The sequence below is a fragment of the Lactuca virosa genome, chromosome 8, assembly GCF_052849685.1.
Source record: "Lactuca virosa cultivar CGN04683 chromosome 8, Lactuca_virosa_CGN04683_v6, whole genome shotgun sequence".
Taxonomy (NCBI): Eukaryota; Viridiplantae; Streptophyta; class Magnoliopsida; order Asterales; family Asteraceae; genus Lactuca; species Lactuca virosa.
In genome coordinates, this window is record NC_136433.1 from 97,603,380 (window position 1) to 97,620,871 (window position 17,492).

At 38.3% G+C, this 17,492-nt stretch overlaps 1 protein-coding gene across 1 annotated transcript; it reads left to right on the top strand.

Moving 5' to 3' along the window:
* The first annotated feature begins 15,974 nt into the window (after positions 1 to 15,974).
* On the top strand, positions 15,975 to 17,492 carry LOC145130663 (uncharacterized). Its single transcript, XM_079065435.1, has 2 exons — positions 15,975 to 16,671; positions 16,744 to 17,492. Exons 1-2 carry the CDS (start codon positions 15,975 to 15,977, stop codon positions 17,490 to 17,492), a joined length of 1,446 nt encoding a protein of 481 aa, XP_078921561.1.

The window sequence follows — 17,492 nt, forward strand, 5'->3', positions numbered from 1 at the left end:
ACCATTGCCATGACTAAACACATTTAGCCATCTACAAACTCGATTCATGACAGTCTTAATTCATACCTACTTCCAACATATGAACGACTGTGGAGTGTTTAAATAACTTAGTCATTCGGAAAGAATAACCTAGCTATTCTGGAAGTCAAAACATGCAAAGTGAAACACAATAATAATCGAATCCAATATGGTCTCAGAACCCTTTTGAATATAAATAAAACCACCTTTTATTTATCACCATATTGATTACACATTATTCATTGTATAATGTTTCAAATAATCAACTTAATACTTGAACAAAAACAACAGTCGTCCCATGCTCCTAGCATGTACACTTTGTTTTTCTAAACAATAGTTATGCCATACTCCAAGTATGCACACTATGTTTGTCTATGATCTTTACTTTGTGAAATAGATCAATTGAACATGATTCCAATGATGCTCATTTCACAATCCCAAATCCTTATTGTAAATGTAAGAATTCCTAATTCCTACCATTTACCAAAAAACTGTTAGATTTTAAACTTATATGCACTGATCCTCTCGTAATGATTATGCACAAGGTCACCAAAACCTTGTCATCAATCATTACAGAGGATTCCAAAGGAGATCAACTCTATGGAAACGAACTCTCATATTCAAGGTACATTGCTTTGAACATCCTTCTTGCATAAAAGTTTCTAACTTTCTCATAGATTCTTAATATCCAACGCCCAATATGGAAAATTTCCATATTCCTATTTTGATTATCATATCTGAACAAGAGCTACCTCTTTTCAGAATATATCCATATGGTCCTTCCAAAATTTAACACTATACTTCCAACTGTCCCTGAGCAACCAATCTTTGGTGAGCCTTAGATAGTCCTCGACAATTGCTTAATCATTTTAGTCTTATCCAATTCTAGACTTTTCCCTTCTTAATGCTCTGAGCATTTGGAAAATTTAGAAAGGATGAATATTATAGCACATGTGACCGATCCTATACCCGAAGCATATGGGACACGATTCACGATGTCTCACATAAAGACCTGATACTGGATCAGTCTTTTGCTACAATATATTTTTTTTTATTTTCCATGTTTTCAAAAATCGACTATGAAGAGTGATGTCGTGATCATAATCGAATTTGAGAACGCAATATATATAGAATTTCCTTATGTTGAACCATTCCAACATAAAATTCATATATATATCCTTGACTAAAGATGATTAAAACCTCAATCTAAGCTTTTAGAATTGAAATGAAGTATAATTTCCTCTCCCTTAATTATAGCAAAACAACTTTTTCAACCCCTACAACTTTACGAATTGAAACTTTTGTTTTTCTATAATTAACATTGCTAACTTGCAACACTAAACATAATAATCATGCTCCCACTAACATGATGATTATCAGCATAACACTTATGCTCCCACTAGCTCTGACATATTTCTAGAAATCAGCTGGACTTCTGAAATTTAGATTCGTACACCCTTTCTTAGATAGCTCACATGTGTGTCTAAACAATTTCCAGAACCATGTAAAGGGATGCCGTAATCATAGTCTTAATTGTTTAGACCTTTGCCATTTCTCACAAGTCCATGTTAGTGTGCCGGTTAACCACACACGCTCCACTAACGACTTTGAGAATGCAAACATCACAATTGCTATCTACTTAAAATCTTCTTAGTGAAAGCATTTCCTCACCATCATTTTCATGAATCGGAGAGAAACCTTATGACACTTAGATTTTATGGTGTATGAGTTCCTATCCATGTGAATTTGTCAAAACCATAATCACAAGACAAGGTTAGTAACAAATTCAGCCTTACATGGATTGAACTTGTTCAATCTTAATTTCTTGTCATCTGGTAGCACAAGGCCCACCAATGCTTCCAAGTTGTTATGCACACAGTTTAGAACTAACAGAACTCATATGCATAGTCAACTTAATAGGAACAGACACAGAAACAAGAATTATGTCAACTTAATAGGTTGCAAACCTTAAGTCGTGTGCTAGTGATAAAACTCAGGTTTTACTCTTGATATCTTGAAATCCTTTTAGGATCTTAAAGACTCCCACTGTCCTCTTGACACATAAGTTTCCCTAGTCAAGGACCATTCCTTGACAAAACAAATATTCAAGGGATAGTGCAGATTCTTATTAAGATAAACACTTCACACAATTGGTCTTAATTGGTCTTTGTCTCATTCAAGACATCACAACTTACCAATTTCAAATGTACAGGAGTAGAAAACATTTTACACTACATTTGATAAGTGTTTTAAATCTTACTTTATGTCACTCAACGTTACAATCTTGGATTATGACTCTGAGAGTTGTTTTGGAACGAAGTATGATCCATCTTCTTGATTTTAACCATTCCAACAATTCATGACCCCTCATCTTAGTCATAACAATGCACTAAGATGTCCTTAGAGTATGAATTTGTGATATGGTTTCATAATCATTGATCATAAAAACATGTATGATCCATCTTCTTGATTTTAACCATTCCAACAATTCATGACCCCTCATCTTAGTCATAACAATGCACTAAGATGTCCTTAGAGTATGAATTTGTGATATGGTTTCATAATCATTAAGATGATCATAAAACATGATACTAAAGTACTCTCCCATCTTTTCAGATTTAAGAAAATTTTTATCTCTCTGCCAAATTTGATTCTTCTCATCCGTTCTGCCATACATTGAAACTTTTCCAATGTTACAGAATTATACTTAACCTTATAAGTATAACCATATTTACTAATCTGTAGTAAATCATGACGAATCGATCTTTGTGGTGGACCTTGACCAGCATACACCCAGTGTGCCTAACTCCTTAGTCCTTCAATTGGCTCACATATGCATGTGATCAATGAATTAGTCTCAATTTTACAAAGATGAGAATTCTCATTCATCATACAATACAACTTGTATGATTCCAAGTTTCTGTCTAACTGAAGCTTGGGTGATGAGAACCTTTCCTCATTTGGTAAATTCAGACACTACCACAAATGAGAGAATCAAACTCATATTTCCAATATTGCTAGAAACATACAAACATCAATTTTCCATAAATGCCATTGTAAGGGGATATAATATAAAATAAACTAAACAAAACTTTTATTTCTTTATAAAATGCGGAAAAATATTCCTTACAATGCATCTTCAAATGAAAACTATGCTATTACATATTTCTTAGCAATCTATCATAACTTTTAAGTAGTGGCTCAAAATCCGATCCTCGAACCATGCGATAGAAATCCATCTTCGTGATCAGATTCAACACACTCTTCTTTTAACCTTCCTTTTGCTCGATCCTGCCAAACATCAAGATGCAACCTAGTCACATCATGTAATAAGAATCAACAATTAGGAACTTTAACAAAGTTAGATAGTGGACTTACCTGAAGCCGAGTCAAACATTTTGTCTCTACTTGCTTTCAAATATTTCAGGTATTTAGGGCAGCTTCGCTTCCAATGTCCCTTCTCATGACAATAAAAACATATAGACTCTTTGGGAATGGTACACGAGACAATCACAGACTTAGCCTTTCCCTTTACCTTTTGGTCAACCGGGTTGACCAAGGCCGATCCCTTTTCATTGGGAAGAGAAAGCTTTTCTGGACTTCCAATGTTACCATTGTCCATGTCCATGGAAGTTTGAGAATTAGACCTTCCATCAATATTTGCTTGACCATTGCGCCAAATCATTGCTGATTCAGCAGCAACAAGCAAATAAGAAAGATCTATTAGGGTTATGTCAGGATCTGTCATATGGTAGTCTTTAATAAACTCACCATACGACTCAGGAAGTGACTGAAGAACCCAGTCAACAGCGAACTTCCTTGAAATAACAGCACCCAACATTCTCAACCTGTCAATGTGTGACTTCATTCCTAAGACATGAGTGCACACAGGTCTTCCATCTTTATGTTTCATTTCTAGTAGAGCTTGAGTGACCTTGAACCTTTCAAGTCTTCGGGCTTGTGGGTCAGGGAGAATAAATGGAGGAGGTGGAGGGAGTGAAGCATGATGTTGAGGGACATCATCTTCAGGAGGAAAGCTTGTTTCAAGCGATTTGGGAAGATCATAGTTGTCTGAACCAGACATCTACAATGGGAGAAAATCAAGTTAGTTGATTCAAGTCCTTAATATAACACCCAATATGAAATATTAAGGCTAGGACCCAACACAATATTTTATAACTTGGAAGAGGGATGCCGTAATCCAAGCTATAAAATATTTGAAGGTAGGTGAATGACGATTCACCAATTTCCACCATGAAAAACGAAATAATTTATTAGGTTTTAATTGGATTTGAAACTCCTAGATCTTTTGAGATTCATTGAACTTTTCAATGGCATGTTTCAATCTCGATTGTGCCCTTCAGGTTTTGTGACTGGGATGCCGAGGATCACAAAACAAGGTGTGAATAACCATGCAAACTCACTTGGTACCCTTAATATTATCACCTAATCGATGTGTCGGTTAACCACACACGCTCCACCGATCTATGATAAACATTAAGTCACCCTTCGTGATCCTTACTAGTCCAAGTTAGCGTGCCGGTTAACCACACACGCTCCACCAACGACTTGGTAAGGTACAAAGTGTGAATTTCATGGGTTAGCACCATATTCACATTTTCCTAAAGTAACTAAGATTGGGAATTTATAAAAGGTTTAGTTACTTTATAATATTCATTGTACTTTTAATGAGAATTTAAAGTCATTGTCCTACCCGTTCGGCTAACGACCCTCCACCGATCAAGGAAGCGGTGGGTGAGAATGGACACCCATTAAGTTGCCATTTTATAGGCAACAACCTTATACCCCCCTTATAGACCGGCTTCGTGAATGAGGCCTACTAACGGTAAAACGACTTGATCTTATACATATATATAATAATTAACCATTAATGTTATAAATAGTATAAGGGTTGAATTTTAACTTTTAAAACTCTAAGGGTTTGGAATTAAAGTTTATTAAAGTGTGTGAAACTTTACAAATTCCAAAACTTGAGGGAAAGTTTTGTAACTATCCAAAACTTTTCATTTCATAACTTGTGAATTAAAGGTTCATAAAAATGAAGACTCTTCATTTTATGTAACTTATGTGTTTTAAGTGTGTGTTTAAAAGAAGTGACCTTTGGATATCCATAACTTGAGGACAAATTATGGACTCCATTAAAACACATAAATGATCAAGAATTAATCCTAAACAATTCAGCAAATAATTTCTATCATCTTCTAAATTCATAAGAACATGAACATGATCATCAAAGTTTCAAGAATTATATGGACACATACAAAGCATGAAATTTTGATATAAGCTATTGTAAATGGATTAGAACTACCATTACACCAACTAAAACAAGTTTTAAAACACCAAAACAGTTTAGGGTAATGTTTCTAGTCCATTTCCAGCAGCAAAAGTCGAAAATCTGCATTCTGAGGCTCCTACTCGCCGAGTGCACGAACCTACTCGGCGAGTAGGATGAGTTTACACATGAACTCGGCGAGTCCCCCCATGGACTCGGCGAGTTCATCAGTCAGACAGCAAAAAATTGACTTTTTATCACTATTTTGCATCAAGTATCAAACAAACAAGCCTAGGCTCTGATACCACTTTTGGGTTTTGAGCATTCTAACACTTCCTAAGTGTACATGCAACCCTAATAAACCTTGGATCTATGTTTGTCTAAGGTTCATGCAAAATATTATTTTCCAAGGTTTATAACCTATCTAGCATGGCATGGGGTACTTTTAAACATAAAAGAACTAGATGAATTACATACCTTTTGTTGATTGTTGATTCCTTGGAGTTTGAGAGCCAAGCACCAATAATGTGAATGCCTCAAATGGAAATCACAAATCACCACAAACTTGGAAAATATATGAGAGAGTATACTAACTCTTAGATTTCGGCCACCACTATTACACACACACTAGGGTACCTTTTCATGCATCACAAGCTTGTTTATATAGTGCACATGATTAGGGTAAACCCTAATAACCCATGTCTTTTCCTTTCCAAGGATCCATGGGTTAAAAGCTCCATGGATCATCCATGGACTTCCATATAAGCTTAGCCCATTACCATAATGAGTGTTAGCCCACACTATATAAATATAATAGCCCATGTTTAATTAGTCACCATTTGATCACTAAATTAATTCATAATTAATTTAAGACCAATACTAATTAAATAATACAATTTCATATTAATATATTATAACTTATAATATATTAATAAGCCGCAAATATACTCTTCTCATAATGTTATCCATATAAATAGTTCGGGTGAAGTGCAACCCAAATGGACCATGTCGGGTCGGGTCAATTATATACCAAATAAGTTATGGACTTAGACACCTTATCCAACAAACCATACCTTTCCAACTAGTACTCATTTACTAGCCAACCACAAATGACCACACGCTTCTAATAACTAGATGAACACTTCCTAAATCCCAGTGAAACCGACAATCCCTAATGCTTGAATGATCCCACACTCAAATCTTGAAGTCCAAAAGACAGATACTCCAACTAATACCTCAGCAACGAGCTACTTCCTTTGGCGCTTTCATTCGCCAACCAATAACGGTTACTAAAACCACTTAATCCTGACAATGCTGAATAATCATCCTGGGGGACCCTGTTCGCAGACCTCCCACATGATACCCTTCTTCCCCAAAGTGCTCCAACAAATCTCCCGCTCTCGGATCTAGAAATTATACCATTCAGGGTTCGCACCCTGACTCACTCACCAGCTCAATCAACCATAGCTAAACTGCAGTAGCTGAAACAACCTCTACCCTAAACCGGGCTACAAACTACTCCCAAGACATAGTCTTCAATCCCAAAAGTGCAATAGATCGCACAATCAATCCTTACCGTCGGATGCAAGAGATCCAAGGCGAATCGGATCTCACAAGATACTTATGCCACCTCGACTCACCCTCGACTCACCCGCGCTCAACCGCCAAACAAACATGTGCACATATAACAGATAATCACATAACAGTCTATAGACAACAACTGGTCTAACGGACCATACCACATACCACATAATATTATCCTACCCTCTAGGATACCGAACTAACAGGTCATACCACATCACATATTATCATCCTACCCTCTAGGATACCGATCTAACAGATCAAACTAGCATAACATAACCAATAACAATTCAAAGGGTCGGCCTTGGTGCCTTAGACCCTTGAGTATAGTGAGGATAACTCACCTGACACTGCTGAAGTCCCGCAGATACAACTCCAGCTGCTGGTTGACAGATTCCCGAACTTTCAATATCAAACAATACCCAATTAATAATTGGGTTCCAAGCCCAAGGTCCAACTCACACTACAAAAGCCCCAAAGTCAAATAATGGGCCAAAGCCCAATATATGGTCCAACTTTCCAAATTGGGCCCAGACATCTACATGGTCTTTCCTTAAGGCCCATCCGATTATTCCAATCCAATTCCTATGGGCCATTATCACATAATCATAAAGGCCCAATTATGGCCCATCTATGGCCCAATTTTCCAAATTGGGCCCAAGTCCTCACATGGGCCTTATCCTAAAGCCCATCTAATTACTTTGGTCCATTAACTTGTTCTTGGATGACCCATCAATAGTCCAATCGCCAAAGCCCAAAAGGAAGGCCCAATTCAAGGCCCGAGTGAGATTAGGGCTTTCACATGAAATGATGATTACGGTTAAGTGTTTCTTACTTAACCCCTTAAGGACTTAATCCATTAAGGACTTATTCCATTAAGGACTTAATCCATTAAGGACTTAATCCATTAAGTTCATTATTGCCTTAAGTTAGTTTGCCAACGATTATTAATTATTATTTTAGGTTTAATAATTAATTTCTCGTGTGTGTCCCAAACGATTCCCACAATTAGGGTTTTATGCCTTTGGGTTTTCCAAACCCTAATTAGGGTTTCCTACCCAATACTAGCCCATTAGTCAATTGGTTGAGCTTCTAGGTCACTTTGGGCCTTATTGGGCACATTAGGGTTTTATTAGGTCCATTGGGGTCTCTTTGGGGCCACTGGGATTTCTTTTGGCCCATTAGGGTTTAGTAGTCCCTTGTCCAAACATCCAAACGAGTCACAAACCAGACAAGGTACACCGCCACCCGACACGGCGGTCGGTGGCGGCAGCCACCACCTCACGGTGGTGGTTAGGGTTTCTTTTCACTATTCAATTTCTAATTGCAGTTTACAACGCAAAATCCAAAAATAAACATACACCAAGCTAAGCTAAACACACACACACAGCCACCTGGTGGTGGCCGACTGTGGTAGATGGCGTGAGATGGCGGCTAACGATGGTATTGACAGCAACAACCACCATGGCCGACTGCCATGGTGGTTTTTCGTGACCCCCCCTTTCGACAGAAACCACAACAACAGCCGTATCTCCTTGCGAGCCACGGACACATCCGTCATCTCTCGGTGACATGTGGCAGGCGGTAACCGGAGGACACGAAACAAGGCAGTCGCCCGGAGCGGTGGTCTTCCTCGGCTACGCACGACGCAAAACATCATCCAAACACAGCCACCCTCGCGGTGGCTCATGATAGTCGGAGGGAAAAAGCGATGACAGCCTCCTTCGTTGGTGGTACAAGAGGTGGCGACGGACGACAGCGTCCAGGTCTTCGACGGCTGCGGCGCAACGGTTTTGTCGTCGGTAGCGCAGCAGTGGCTGGAAGAGCTCTCACGAGCAAACGGCGGCAGCGGCGGATGATCTCGGCTGGGCGGCGACTGAAGAGATTCCACAGCCCTCACGTTGTCGTTCCTTGCTCCGACTTTGATCGTTAATGGATCTCCCGGGCAGCCGGAGGAGGCACGGTGGTTGGGTTCGAAGGTTTGGGGCCTTAGCAACGGTGGTGGTGGCCAAAAGTTAGGATTGACGGCTGGAGAATGAAGGAATGAGGTGAGGGTGACGGCTGCAACATCCTAGGGTTAGGGTTTGAGAGGGTAGCGGGTTTATATACCCGACTCCCTTAGAACTTATTTCCATAATAACGCTTCTTGTCCCCCTTTCTCTCTATTCTCTCAATTTCGATCCTTAATTTACCCTTTAAACCCTTTACCCCATAATTCTTTTCAATATAAGTCCAACAGTTCCAAAACAACCCCTCCTCTACCAACTATTCTCAATTAAGATCCATAAATTACCATTTCTACCCTGGCTTCAAGAATCCTTCTCAGAATAAGTTCGATATTTACTCTTTAACCCTCGGAAATCAAAAGTATATCATTTGGCACCCCGAAATCAACACCCCACTAATTATTATTTAATTTTGGACAATATTAATATAAAATAATAATAAAAATTACTTCTTGGGGTTCCGGGTTATTATTTAATTATTCTATTTCAAATGGGATGTTACATTAAAACATGTTAAGGATGTTTGAAACTAAGTAAAATCGTGTAAAGGGCCAAAAATTGACAAAGAAAAACAAAAGTGAGGATCTTTTTGTCAACTCACGGTTTTAAGAGGACTAGAAGAGTCATTTTTAAATAAAAATGGGTCTTTATGATATTCATGGTTTTAAAAGGGCAAAAGTGTAAATTTTCACAAAATGGGCCTCAAATTGGGCCTTCACTGTTTCATGGGCTAAATTTGTAAATTTTATACTTTTATGGATTTAATTGTCTATTTAAACAAATTTGAGCCAAAAATGTTAATTTTCGGTTAAAAGGGCTGGAAATGCCAATTTTATTAAACTTGGGCCGAAAAGGTAATTTATACACATTTTTGCCGAAAATGTCAAATTTCATAAAATTGGCCCGAAAATGTTATTTCTAATAAATGTGGGCTAAAAATGTCGTCTTATTTTAAAACAAGCCCTAAATGTAAACTTTTGGTCTTAAGGGACTTAAAGTGACATTTTTACCAAAAAAGTGCCTTAATTGTAAATTTTCGGTCTTATGGACCAAAAATGTCATTATTACAAAAAGTGGGCCTTTAAGTCATTTTGGTAAACAATTGAGTTTAAATAACCAACGTAACGACAAACGAACTAAATACGTCATTTACATCTTCTAATTGGGCTTATTGGGCCTTAGTGGCCCATTTGCACGTTTAAGTGGGCCTGGAATACACCCTACATGTCTATTGGGCCTTTGTGGTTCAACTACATGCTTATTGGGCCTGAAATATACTTTACATGTTATTTGGGCCTTTGTGACCCATTTACATGCTTGAACATACACGGACCATTATTCACTGCGTTACATAGCGTAATACAATATTCGCGTAAATACAGTTAAGGCTCTTGTGAGACATTTCATTCGTTCGTACCTATCTAGTGTACAGCCTTAAGCATGTAGTTATAACCAGAGTCTCCTGGAGGGAGAGCGAGAGTTTGTGTATAGATCTATACGGGGGTGACACCCCACACCTGAGCTGATTGCTACAACTAGACTAGGCCACTCTAGGGTGACAAACCTTACCTTAAACAAGTCGGCGTCTGAAAAACGTCATGTCAGGCAGATCAATCATTATTAAGTATGGTTATAACGACTCACATAGAGAATAACTCCATTATAAATTTACGGAATACATATACTAATTTGATGATACAAAAACATACATATATACACTGATACCCGGTCTTAGGGTTTTTGAGACCACAATACTTTTATAAACAGAAAATATCGGATTTTCTGGGAAAGCATACAATTATACAGTACCTTCTACTTACAACAGAAAATATAGGAAATACTCGGAATACTCTTTTTATACATGTTCAAAACAGAAACACGCATGCTTTACGCAAGATTTGATACAAAACCTTCAAACCATTTTACAAAACCTTCAAAATAACTTGTATTCTCAGGAAATCGTTAAGCAGATGGACAACGAGAAAATGTGGAATTTGTTGCATTATGTTGCTATTTTAAAACCTTATATTGTTGGGATGTAACTTTTGTAAACAATTACAATGATGTAAACTCAGTATTGTTGTAATATTGTACGTGTGATGATGATGCTTGCCTTGTTTCTATTATATTCACCGTGATGATATTACAAGATGAAGTCACCCAACCCCCGGACGTTTCCGCCGTCTGGTTCGGGGGTGTGACAGATTGTTCGGGGGTGTGACACTTAGCCTCCATGGTGGTGTTTTTGAGCTCATTAAGTGCATCTGGTGTTTTTGGGTCATTTTCAAAAAGTTGGAGTTTGGTGCAACGTTGTGGATCAAAAAAGAGCTTATGGATCCTGGTTCTCTACTTCATTTCCAACTTGTTGGAGGTAAAAAGCTATGAACTTGTTCATTGTTGGCTTAGATATATTATGTATGATTTTTGGTTCATTTTGGCCCTAAGAATGAGATCTATTGGTTTGAAACCACTACAAGAGCTATGAGTTGCCACTCTTGGTGTTTCTGAGGTTCTAGACTCATAAAGTTGTATCCTTTAGGGTTTGGAATCCCCCATGTATGAGATTGTGTCCATTTGGTGAAAGTATAATGCGATATTTGAAGATGGGTTCTTTTGGGGCATGCAAAGTCACCAAGTCAATGACTTTATGGTTCTAGACAATTTTTTGGACTCAGATCTGTGGTTTGGGCTTCTGGACTTAAGCATTTAGAGCTTAATGAAGATTTTGGCTTAATGGATGAGTAAGTTGGGTGTACAATACTATACGCGTAGCGTACAAGCCAAATAGCATGTACGCTTAGCGTATAGCTGAGTACACCCCGTGTACTCAGTCAGGTAGGATTTGCTATTTGGGCTTCGAGTTTGGGCTTTCTTTTGGGCTTGGATGTTTGATTTCTTAATGAGCCATCTGAGTACAAGTGTTTTGGACTAGGGAAAAATGGTTGGGCTTTAGGGTAAGGCCCATGTAAGGGGTTTGGACCCAATTCGGAAAATTGGATCATATTTGGGCATTGGTTGATTATTTGGCTTTTGGGCCTTTCAGATTATGAGTTTGGACCTTAGTCTTAGACAAAGCTAGGTTAGGGGTAAAATGGTATTTTTACCCTGAGTATGAATTTATGGTTACGGATTGGGACCCAAATGTTGATTGGGTGTTGCTTTGATATTGATAGTTCTGGGATCTGTCAGCCAGCAGCCAGGGATTTTCTATGTGTTTCGACAGTGCGAGATGAGTTTCCTCACTATGTTTAGCAGGTTGAAGGCACCAATGCAGGCCCATGGTTTGTTATGCTTAGTATGCTGGTTGTCTGCTTGACTCTTGCATGTGTTATGTGTATATGTTTACTGAGCGGGGCTCGATGTCGGGCGGGGCCTGATGACCATTCTGTATGCTATGTATCTTTGTGATTATTGCATATGTTATGTATTGATATGTTGATATGTTTATATGTTTAATATGTACAATTGGCAAGGCCTGACGACTTACAGATCTGTATACCGAGCGGGGCCCGATGACACGGCGGGGCCCATTATGTGTTTACTTGTGTATGTATGGTTTGTGGTAATTTGGGGAGCTCACTAAGCTTTGTGCTTACGATTTTCAGTTTATGTTTCAGGTACCTCGGTTTTTAATTGGAAGAGCTCAGGATGATTGTAGAGCACACACCACATGTTTCCGCATTCTGTGATTTACTCTGATTTTATGATATTTTGATAAATCTTGATTACCTTAGTTTTATGGAAATGTTATGTATTAACGATTTATTAATCTAAAAATGAAAATTTTATGTCATTATTTTGGGACATTTTACTTAATCCTTTAATTCAAGGCTCTAACTTCCAGATCTAGTCTTTAACAAGGTATTAATGGATAAAGTTTCCAACTTTATCCATTAAGACATCCCCAATAAATCAAGATCTGAAGTTTTCACTTCAAAAATGGCCTAATGCTCTTAACAAACTTGCATGGATTTAATGAAGGACAAAATACCTTAAATTTTTTAGTCTAAGAAGTCTAAGGAGCATACCAAAGTGCTCGAGTGGTGATGGAGTCCTTCCAACTCCAAAATCACCAACAAAAGAGACCAAAATGAACATGACAAGATCTAATGATTCAAAGAACAAGATTGAAACTTTATACTCACAAAGGTCTAGAAAAAGGTGCAACCTCGTTGGATCTACACAAGAGCCTTCCTTTAATGCACATAAGAAAACCTTTGATCTCCAAGCTTCACTTCAAATCATGGACAATGAGATCACAAATGGAAACCAAGCTCAACAATAATGGGGATGAGATTAGGGTATCTGAAAAATCGCTCAAGGGGTGATGGTGGCTGTGAATGACATCTTTACCCTTTATTTTTCCTTTTTCATATTGTATGATTATTTCCCTATTATCCAGGGACCATTTATGTAATATGTATCCCTAAATTTGGCACCAATGGGGTAAGGTCTGTTTCCCTAAATTCCTCTACTTCTTGAATCAATGTCTTAAAAATTAAAGATGTGACCACAACGACCCCTCCCTTTCTTGAATTGATTCTAGAAAATCAAAGCATCTAGAATTGCCAAATTATTTACAGTTTGATTTGGACTCATTGGACCAGAAATTAACGAAGAATTTGTCTGAAAACGTGATCAGTGTGACATCCCCAATTTCACGGCCAGAAAATACCAATTTGTTTATGCTTTGTTTTTTAAAATCAGAGTAATCGTTTAAAGAAAACTGATGCAGAATTTGTTCCCAAAACAAAATATGATAAGAATTTATCAAAGCATTTCTTAAAGAAATGTATTTTCATTTTATAACAAGATCTCGGGATGTCATGTTCCGATACAGACACATAAGCATAAACAGAACTTACAATTATTTACACTAATGATTTACATCTCCTTTAATCTCTCAGTGAAATATGTCTTCGTATTAATACCTGTGATACAAAGAAAACTGAGTGGGTCAGGCTTGGGAGCCTTATTCAAAGGGTAAAAGGGGCACAAATAAACAAACAATATTTAAAACACATACCCCTCATATAAACAAACAATATATAAACACATACCAACATATTCGTAGATACAAAATGCATATACAGATTAACTTATTTAAAACCTATATAAAACATTCATACCACACCCATCTCATATAAACAAACAATATATAAACACATAGCACGTATTTCATAGTAAATACTTCATATTTATGTGTTAGAAGAAAGTAACTATACACTCACTTGATCAGAAGATGATCGGACAGCACTACGGCTTGTAGAAGTAGTATTCTTCGGTGAAACCGGGAGATTGTTAGATGCATTTCATGCATGCATTTTGTAGTTTTAATCCATAAAAGTGCATTGCATTTAGATTTAAACTCATGCATTTTGCATATTTTTCGGGATTTTTCATGATGCAATTCAATTCACACACTTTTATGATATTTCAGGGACTTTTGAAGGAAGAATCTTAGTTGAGGTGATGAAGAGGAGATATGGACAAAGTTTCGGGACAATTGGAGCATCGAGGAGGAAGTTATGAAGAAAATGAAGATTTTGGCTTTACAGGAGTTTACACGGCCGTGTAAATGGAAGCCTATAGTTTACACGGGCCGTGTAAACGCATACTCGTGAGCAATGTACTCCGATGACCTGACAGATTTGAGCAATTTACTTTTTTGTATTTACACGGCCGTGTAAATGGTCAGTTATAGTTTACACGGGCCGTGTAAACGTGTCGCCAGTTTTTAAAACAGTTTTATTCTAATTTAAAGGAGGTAACTTGTTCCAAAAGGGGGGTCGTTTTGGGGAGTTCTAGGAGGCGATTTTGGGAGCTTTTTGAAGACAATTGCTGCTTGAGAACACTTGGATTTTAATTTGTAAGACTTTAATTTCAATTTCTAGGTTTGTGTTTGTTCTAGTCACGAGTGGCTAGAAACCTAATTCTCCAACTTTATGTATTGACATTTGGATGTGATTTCAATCATATGAACTGATGTTTGCTTTCAATTTTCTATCTAGTGAATTTGATTTTGTATGAATCGAATGTTTGATTCTAATTGTGATTCTTATTGGCCATTTGAATTAGGGTTAGATTATTCAAGTTATCTAATTGCAAAATCCGTAAATGTTTTGTAAATTGGACTAGGTAACAAGCACTAATTTGATTTCTATTGAATGAATTTAGTGTAAATCTTATTCATACACTCTTACGCTCCCGAGCTTGTGAGGAGTATTGGGTGTTGTTGGGAACATTCACATAAAGTTTAATGCAATCTTTCAATCTAATTCTAAGAGCGTGTTTAGATTAGGTTAGTAAGGTTAGGGTTAATCAAAGAGCTTGTTTTGGTTAATTAATGTGGTGAATGGGAAGTGTTAGAGCTTGTTAACACTTTCAAGTACCAACTTAGATAGAATTGAGCAAATATCATGTTATCTTGGAATTACATTGCTAGGTTGTCATACATGAGGTTGGAGTCCTTACCATTTCTGAATTTAATTCACTCTTTTAGTTGATTACTTGTGTTTTTAATTGTTTGTTTTAATTATTGCATTCAAAACCCCCCTCTTTACTATTGGTGACCATAGTACCTTGCGCAAAGAGGTATAGACTAATTATCCTGTGTCTCTGTGGATCGACCCTTCTTGCCTTGTACTACCTTTTAGTGCAATATAGTGGGATTCTTTTGGAGTATATCGTACCCCTATTATTTGTTGGGTCTGACACGCCCTAACAAATTGGCGTCGTTGCCGGGGACACGGTGTTACTAATTGTTTATGCCTAGATCTTTCCGTACAGGTACACCACTGCCAATTGACTCAGAGATAGAGAAGACTGCAAAGAAGTTAAGGAAGCAAGCCAAGCTTCGTAAGAGGCAACCGGTTTCCGGTACTTCTTCATCATCCAATCCCCCGGTCATCAACATTTGGGAAGACATACCCCTCTCAAGTGTATCCGCATCAGAAACAGAAAGCCCATCACTCTCACCACAATCATCCTCACCCAAAAATACCACTCCACCCTTTTCACCTGTTCATAATATCCCAAACACTACACCCACAGAAACTTCAACTACTTCTCACGCCATGGGGGATAACCATGGAGGAAACCCACCTCCAAACCCACCACCCGAACAAACCCTCCGCCAATGGTCAAGACAAGAGGTTACTCAACAACCTCTTTGTATCACATATCCAGCTGCCACAAACCTTGAGCTAAAATCCGGGATTATCCACTTACTCCCAACTTTTAGAGGATTGGAGAATGAAGATCCTCACAAGTTCCTCACCGAGTTCCATGTAGTATGTGTGGGTATGAAACCACACAATATCACGGAGGATCAAATCAAGCTTAGGGCATTCCCCTTTGCGGTGCAAGATGCAGCTAAAGACTGGATTTATGACCTCCCACCGGGGACGGTAACTACTTGGGTAGATCTTGCGAGGTTGTTTTTGGACAAATATTTTCCAAAGATGAAAGCTTCAGCCCTACGGAGGGAAATTATCGGGATCAAGCAACACAAAAGAGAAGCTTTCCACACATATTGGGAAAGATTTAAGAAACTATGTGCCCGTTGTCCAAAGCACGGGATTACCGAGTATCAGCTCCTACAATACTTCATTGAAGGCATGACCCCAATGGAAAGAAGACTTCTCAATGCTTCTAGTGGCGGATCTTTACCCGATAAGACTCCAACCGAAATCCGCAATCTAATCAAGAACATGGCTGAAGATTCCAAACATTCAAGCCATGATGAAGAGTGGTACACAGATGCACCCCGAGGTGTAAAGGAGATCCAAACTCCTCAAATTGAAGCTCAATTGTCCGAACTTACGAAAGTGGTTATGATGCTAGCCAAAGACAAAGGTGTGCAGCCCAAACCCCGTCCATGCTGTATTTGTACTCAAGTGGGGCATCCAACCGACATGTGCCCTCAACTTCAAGAGGAAGATTATGAAGAAGCAAAAGCCATGGGAGGTTTTCTTGGGTCTAATCAAAGGGGATATGAGCAGCCACGAGGTGATCAAATATGGAGTAACAATCAAGGTTGGGGAGGACATCAACAGGCAAATTATCAACCAAGTCAACCACATCAATACCAACAAAGACCACCTTTTCCACCACAAAACTTTCAGCCAAGGCAGCCACAACACCCTTCTCAACAAGCGGGTTCATCAAATATGTCCTTAGAGGACATAGTGAAGAGTTTGGCAACTAGTACACAAGCTTTCCAACAAGAAACAAAAGCAAGCATAAAGAACTTAGAGAAACAAGTTTCACAGCTTGCTACTTCCGTAAGCAAACTAGAATCTCAAGGAAAGTTGCCTGCCCAAACTGAAGCAAACCCAAGGCACAACGTGTGTGCCATCACATTGAGAGGCGGAAAGAGCTATGATGATCCAAAAGTGTCGGTTGATCAAAAGGAAGAAGAAATAGTGGTCGAAGAGGCAACCAAAGAAGTGAAGGAGGAAGAGAAAACAATCGAAAAGAAGCCCTTCATCACTGAGTCTAAAGCCACACCTGCTCCATTCCCCGAAAGATTAAAGAGCACGAAGAAAGAACAGGAGGAGAGTGAGATCATGCAAATGTTCAAGAGAGTTTAA